The sequence below is a fragment of the Fusarium coffeatum genome (genome assembly GCF_003316985.1).
Source record: "Fusarium coffeatum strain FIESC_28 chromosome Unknown BRIP53273_contig_436, whole genome shotgun sequence".
NCBI classification, from domain to species: domain Eukaryota; kingdom Fungi; phylum Ascomycota; class Sordariomycetes; order Hypocreales; family Nectriaceae; genus Fusarium; species Fusarium coffeatum.
This window is the reverse complement of record NW_022158225.1, coordinates 2,771-10,259: the sequence shown is the minus strand read 5'-3', so window position 1 is coordinate 10,259 and position 7,489 is coordinate 2,771. Positions and strand designations below refer to the sequence as shown.

Genomic DNA, 7,489 nt, shown 5'->3' with positions numbered 1-7,489 from the left:
GAGACAAGACAAGACAAGACAACCTCCACTGAGAGAAAAGACCCTGTAGATCCAATCCAATCCAATCTGTTCAAGCCCCTTCCCATTCCCCTGGAGTCTCCGACCAAGCACAAGCGAATCACGATGACTCAAGCCTCAATTACAAAAGACAGAGAAAAAGAAAAGTTTCTCAGAATGAGGCTTACCTTACCCTCCCACTCGGAACATACACTACTGTGTAGTATCTGCATTACGACAGTGGTGTTCTGATCCTGATCTGCAATAACGTTTGTAGTATCCGTAACTGCTGCAATGTAATACTGTACCTAGAAACGCAAAACTCCTCTGGCCCTCGTCCTTGTCCCGGCTTCCGCGGCCAAGCTTTCCCCAGGCTATTTTACGTGACAATCCCAAAGAGGAAATCCAAACAAGTACTGTACCTTACTCAAGAACTCAACAAACTGCAAGTGCCCTGGTCATCTCTTATTTCCAGCTTGGCTATCCTGCCCTGCCCTGCCCTGCCTTGGCCCGCAGCAGAGCCATGATGACGATTGATGCGGGGAGTCTCCATCGAGATAATTGACTTGTTGCCTCTATCGACTTATATGTTCAATTGTCTATCGAAAGGTTTCAGTCATAGAAGACAAAAGTAAAGAAAGAATGTTGGCCTAAACACGTTTGTGCTACCGTATTTTGGTTTTGCTTTTTCTTAACTTCTACAACTCTAGATATGGTATAGCCACACTGCAAAGTCGAGCCAATGTTGTCCAACAATGAAAGGAGATAAGGATATTTTAGATGGCTGTTGGTGATAACTTGGATCTCCTTGTCTTGGACTTGCAGTCATCTTCATATTCTGGATTTCTTAGACCGCCACTTATACCCTCTATGTTCATGTTCCTCATCCCTTACATATAACCTCATTGGACTTTCCATTGATGCAACTGCTTGCTTATATAGTCTCTTGACAACTGTACCAGCAGAGACAAAACATGTATCAACAACCAACAGGCTAATTATCTTTCTTCCATGTCTTACAAAACGTACAAAAACCAATCAGGCCTGAGTGATAACTCCGGAAACCCCAGCCTCATAGTCATCCATCTCCAACCTCTATACGGTCAACCTGTCATCCCACAACGTGCGGGCGTTGGCTTACTGCGATACGGTACGACGCCCTTGCCTATGTGTCGCTTCTGCATCTTGTTAGACGCCAGCGTCTCAATAGATGGTTCTTGTCTTGGGCGAGAAGAAACCGTTACCTCGTGGCGTACAAAAGAGCCAATACTCGGATCTGGCGAGTGCCCGAGGTAAGACAAGACTGTAGACCCTTTTGTCTTTTGTCAATGTCGAGGCCTAGTCGAGACTCGAGGACGGGGCGAATGCCTTATGAAGCAGGGGTCTATGGAAGAATAGAGTATGTCTAGTAGGTGGTAGTTACACAGCATGCAACCGTTGATAACCTCTGATAACACACTCGGTCAGTTCCCTGTCCTTGTCCAAGAACTCACGTATTCCAAGCCATTCCAGAGACTGACTACCCTTGAATTGGTTACTAAAGAGAATAAGTTTACATTTTTTCTTAACAGACGCATTATTATCTTCCGGTATGTTCCCGTACAGCAAAGTAACCTTTTTATTAGGTATGCAAGACTGCGGCTGCATCTCTACCGATTAGGACAACTTAGATACCACAACCAACCTTCAAGAGGCGAAAAAAAGTGAGAGATAATGTGGTTCTAACTACCAACCAACCACACGGAATTCCTGTTGCATATCTACAGCGACGTTCGGTTACAGTACGAGGATGCGACATCGGCTTCCTTTGTATCCGTATGTAAGATACCCAAGGTACCTATGTGATGATACTGCGGCTCCTAATCATGATCTGAGCAACTCCTCAGTAAGACAGATGCCAGGAAGATCATGCCGAACATTTAAAACTATCCTATTGCGGTCCACCTATGGCGAAACTTTGACAAGAGAAAACAACGCAACTATCATCCTTCTCTTACTCAATTGATTCGATTCTGCTGCAACGAGGCATTTCTCGAAATCATTCTGACATCACTCAAAAGCATGCTACTAATAACAATGGCTCTTTATCCTTGCTACAATTCGTTACTGTTTTTGTTGCCGGAGCTACCTCTCTTCGCCTTTCTACCTTGAGCCATTCAGACATTAACTAAATGTCTCTCGGGGTCCCCATACCGAGTCGATCCCTAATTCTAAGGCACAGTAGCGAGTAGATTCATCTCAACGGCCCGATCTAAGTTAAGTACTCGGGCCGCTTCTAGTTGGATCTGGCCAGCAGACAAATTGGGAAGTATGTGTGTTTGATCACTATTCAATCCCCTCCAATAATTGTTTTCTCATATAACTGTTGTAAGGGGATCTCCGTGGGGAATAAAATATCTCACTCATTGTCGTTCCGACTACTTTGTTCGGCAAATCGCAACACCAACACCAACATCACCAAAACCCATAGTACCGAGTTTATTTCCCTCCCACCCATGCAAGTCTGCAGAGCTACGCTTTCTCCCGAATGCAGACGCAAGCCACCTGGTACGATTTCTCCAACCTTCATATATCCATGCCCCATCAATCAGCATTTCGGACCTCTTGGTAATGACAGCCACACTCCATCAAGGGAGGTACAGTATATTTCTCATTCCAGCATCTCGCTGCTATACTTCATGTAGTAAAGCCAAAGAGAGGGGCTTATGCGTCTCTCATAACGGTTTCTCTTCCAAGCGTCCGTTGTCCACCTCCATCACAGTCAAAGAACCCTACGACCCCCACGTCAGGGCGCAATCTGAGATCTACAGTACAGACAGTGCCTTGTCTTAACTTACAGTACCGTAGTAGTGTATCATGTTTCCCAGCGCGCCGATCATGAACCGCTCGCTAGGTCCCGGCTACTCTTCCCGATAGTAACAGGGAACGAGGACTAAACATAGACAGTCTCATGTTGTGCAGATGCAAACGTCCTGGCACCCAGTACTGTATCATGTTTTCCAAGGTGATAGGTCATGAAAGTTATCACGCAAGGGCGCATACTCTGATCTACAGTATACATATGTGCATTATACTGTCCAGCAAATATCTCGTCTAGGAACGCCTCACAATTGTGTTCTTATCAGTGACCTTGATAGCCAAGAATCACGCCATCTCAGCTCAATAGGTAGGTAGCCACAAGATACTCCTCTGTTTGCACACGAGCTATTACTCCAGTAACAGAAGACGTGCGTATGCTGGAGAAGGAAATGGAAAAGACAGACAAAACACCATTATAACAGAAGAAAGAAAAAGAGAACTAACATTCCTTCGATAACCCAAGCCGTTTATCAATCCGTATTCTCCTTCCGACCCTTTGAATTTGCAAATCTCGAGTGCACTGAGCAGCATCGAGTACAAAAGTAATCTGCAAATAAAGCCAAACCTCAACCTGTATCAACGCCTTGCTCCGAGAAGATCTGTCCGTATATTCAATAACACAGCTTAATCAACTTTCGGCTTCTCAGCCCCCATGTTAGCCAGCCGATCAGCTGCGATGTTACCTGGATCGGTAGAATGTCCCTTAACCCACTGGAACTCGGTTGCTGCTCCAGCAGCTGCCCTTTCTCTCTTTTTGGCCACTAAAGGGCGTATGATGTCTTGATTCATGACGTCCTTCTTCGCGGCGTTCTTCCAGTTGTTTTTCTCCCAGTTTACAACCCAATCTGTTGCACAGGCAATCGAGTATTTGCTGTCGGTCAAGATCTTTATTCCTTGTGTCACAGGTACGAGCTCCATCGCCCGCAGCATCGCTAGTAGTTCAGCCCGTTGGTTCGTCTGAATTATGCCAGGGAGTCGCTCAGCGAGGTTACGCTCGTCGTCGGGTCCAAAATAGACACCAAGGCCGGCACGGGCGCCAGGCTTGCCGTTCCCCTGACTGCTGCCGTCGGTGTAGATTTTCATTAAGTGGTCGTCTGACTCGGTTGCAGATCGCGTCTGCTGAGGACGCGCAGTGGGTTCTGACTTGATCGGTGCTGCGACAGGTTCGATAGCGGCTCCTGTGTACTGCTTTTGCTGGTGCTGCATCGCTTGTTGTGCTGAACCGGATTCTCGCTTTGCAAACTGTTTCTCAAGATGCTTCATGTAGAACGGCCCAGCCTGTTCCAACGTATCAAAGCTCTCATACTTTGCCCCGGGGAAATCAACGATGGATGCCTGGGTCTCTGACCAATTCAAGATGCCCTCCTTACGACCCCTTGTCACAACGTGGTATTGACCGGTATTGCCTTCCATGAAGTCCTGAGCCTCATTTTCCATATACTCCTTGGTCTCATATCCCGTGTAGTCGTTGGCTCGGTATTCCCCGTAATCCTTAGGCCGATGTTCCATGTAGCCATTGGCCTCTTGTCGCCTATGAGCCTCGGGCCTACTGCTCTCACTACCCTGCTTCATAAAGTCCTTGGCATCTTGTTCATTTTTGAATGACTTGACTGCAGTGCATGTTAGTATTCCCTGGCCAAGCATGTGTCTGTTCCTGTTTCTACTCACAAATTGGTTTTGAATACCCGTCGGTCTGTGCTTTGCAATCGTCCCAGTTGTAGTAGATGCCAGGATTTCTCCCTCTCCTGACCGCGTAGTACTTTCCATTCGACTTTGCCATTTTGGATGATGACCCCTCTCCAAACCCACCGCTGGGTGCGTTTCGTTTTCTGGCCATATCGATAGTTTCGTCGTCCAGCCAGTCTTCGTCGTAATCGTGCGGATGAAAATCTTCGAATTGGTTACCACTCAGAAAGTTGAAAATCGAAAGGTCGACGGGCTTTCTTTCCTCGGCGCGCGGTAGCGAGGCGCTTATATGTCGACCGTGAAGGCTTAATGTATCAGTGGAGCTTGCAAGCCTGTGAGCCGTCGCCGAAAATGCAGTGGTGAAAGCAGCAGGGCAGCAACGAGCGATAGGAAGAGAGTGTAAATGGCAGCGAGCTAGTCAAGCACTGCGCATCGTGAAAGAGAAGGTAAATCAATAAAAAGAGTCGCCCTTCAATAGCAAAACTGGTGCTTGGTCGTCGAAGTTACTGAAAGCCCCACATCAACTGCGCAATACGCAATACAAACAGAGGGAAGGGTCCAAGTTGACTAGGGGATCCAAAACTTAGTAATATCGACTAGGCCACTAAAGAGGGCCCAAATCCATTAAGCAGGGTCAGGGTCAGGGTCTGTTTCATAGCAGCAAACAATCGATGTATCATTCATTCGATAGAAACTGGTGTCAACAAGAAGGAATCAATTGATACAATATTATGTTTTTTCAACGCAGATGGGATGATACAATGGGTACCACGTCCAATTCCGTCCAATGCTATCTCGTCCATTCCCAAGTACCTCTTACAAGACCGTGGCCAATGTCTGCGAATCGACTTCTCACCTGGGATATAAAGGACTATCTAAACCCTTTGATTGTTTTCCAGCCAACGAACCAGCTGCGAGTAAGTCCATAAAACGTACCGTGACAGGTAGTTGTCGATAAAAATGTCGCCGGCCTCAATTAATGCTGTGCTTAGCCAGTGTTGTGTAGCGCATAATACTTTGTCATTGCTCTGTGGGAGCTTCGTTGTCGCTGCAGCTTCGCGTGTATAGCAACGGAGACGATGAGTCTCACATCGACCTCGGGGGTGGTAATCCTAAACATGAGTGATGGGATCAAGAGGAGGCAAGTTGGGTACGCCGTCGCGTTCCCATTCCCAAGCCATCAAGCTCCAGTTGAGCTCTCGTCTCCAGAAGAGTCCCAATCCTCTTCCACCCCCATCCGGACGATCATCTGAGCTCAATCCTCCACTGCGAGGCATGTGCGTAGCAAAGACAGCCTTGCCCATTCGAGAATGGAGTATGCCCATAGAGCATGATACGCAGGGCTCGTGGGTAACATAAAGCTCAAGCCCATGGCAGAGATAGCCGTCCCTGTTCGGGTGCTCCTGTTCAAAGCATTTCTTCTCGATCTCAAGGAGTGGTTTATCCTGGAAGGCGTCATACTCGAGATTTGGTGGGTTGAAAGGACGCCCAGCAGCTCGCCTTTCGTGTCGAACGAGTTTCTGGGCCACCATGCTGATAGCACGGACAACGCAGTGTGTCATAGGGTTGCTGGTGCCCTCCAACAGGCCGCACTCCTGGTGCCAGCGAGCGTCTCCTGCAACCCCGACAAGTTCAACTTTTCCGCCATCTCTCTGGACGATTACAGCTCCGATGGCTTCGCCGATCCCGGTTTCTTTAGCTTGTAAAGCAACACGATGGGCTAGTGCCATCCAGACGGAGCTGTCGTCCTTGATATCTTCAGTTCCCCGGGCTACTATACTAGGGTGCGGTCCCAAGGGGTTGTTCTTCCGATATACAGTGGGCCAAAACTGAGAAGACCACATAGCCGCTTGTACTTGGGATGTTGGCGCAAGCAGAGGAATGGGGATCTTTTCGATAAAGAGTTCATTCTCGTCGCACTCAATGATAGACAGAACCTCGGTAAGCTCCTCAAGTGTGAAGTCTTTGACTTCTCCGATGATGATGTAAATCCAAGTGGATTTTGCCGTATGGATTTGACGGCCCACAGCGCTATCGTTCATGAACTGAGTCTTGAGGTGGGCAGGCAGATCACCAGGCTTAGAACACCGTCGCAGATGAGGTAGGGGATTAGCGCTATTATCATCTGGTCGCATGTTACGCAAGGCCCTGTGCAGTTGTCAGTAAACAGCAATGCTTTATCGGATACAGTTATATTTTGGAGGTAGCGTACGTGATGACATCGTTAGCCTGCTTGGTAGGTGCCCGTGTGATGTATGCATGAGTGATCGTGTGGTCTTGCCGGACCTCTTGCGTTGTCTTGAGTGGTATCAGGACACCGCGCCGAATATGCTTCTCCTTGAAATCGTCGATCAAGGGGTTCGACACGATCTCAGAAGGACCTCGGTGCTCAGGCTTGGCTGGCAAAGCCGCCTCGACCGGATCAGGGGTGAGGGAAACCTCGGGAGGCAGTTCGTTAGACATTCCGTCTGGAGTATAGGCGATGATTAGCCTCAGGTGCGACCTACAGATGAAAGTCAGCCAGGGATGATAGCGTATCCTGAACTTCAGTAGGGCGTACTGAGTGCAATGTGTGTGCCTTCACGAGGATGAGAAGTAGCGCGCCAAGCTGATTTGATGCGGTGTCGTGGTAGAGGATAGCTGAATTTCCAAGATGAGTTGCCTTGTTGAGAAGAGAAAGTTGAGGACGGTGTGTTTGGATATGATGAAAACAAGACGACCGTTGCTATGGGAAGACTTAGGTAGGTTGAGAGGGGAAGAAGCTGGAAGGTGCAGACTTGGGATGAATTTAGGCAAGAGCAGACCACGCTTCGGCTTGCTTTCAGTTCCTCTTTCTACCTTTGATGTCTCTGTTAACAACCGTTTTTCGATCATGGTGCTGGACTTTTTTTGAGGAATGCGCTTACTCTTTTTCTTAGGCTCCTTGGGAAAGAAGGCTTCAAGGATA

At 48.0% G+C, this 7,489-nt stretch overlaps 2 protein-coding genes across 2 annotated transcripts; both read right to left on the bottom strand.

Annotated features, from left to right (window-relative positions):
• Positions 1-3,480: 3,480 nt before the first annotated feature.
• On the bottom strand, positions 3,481-4,693 carry FIESC28_11595 (uncharacterized protein; the record flags this gene model as incomplete). Its single annotated transcript, XM_031165715.1, has 2 exons — positions 3,481-4,466; positions 4,525-4,693. The coding sequence occupies 2 exons, from the start codon at positions 4,691-4,693 to the stop codon at positions 3,481-3,483; spliced, it is 1,155 nt and encodes a 384-aa protein (XP_031010227.1).
• A 961-nt stretch (positions 4,694-5,654) lies between these two features.
• On the bottom strand, positions 5,655-7,005 carry FIESC28_11594 (uncharacterized protein; the record flags this gene model as incomplete). The annotated part of the gene is made up of 2 exons (XM_031165714.1): positions 5,655-6,690; positions 6,755-7,005. The coding sequence occupies 2 exons, from the start codon at positions 7,003-7,005 to the stop codon at positions 5,655-5,657; spliced, it is 1,287 nt and encodes a 428-aa protein (XP_031010226.1).
• Between the last annotated feature and the right edge of the window lie 484 nt (positions 7,006-7,489).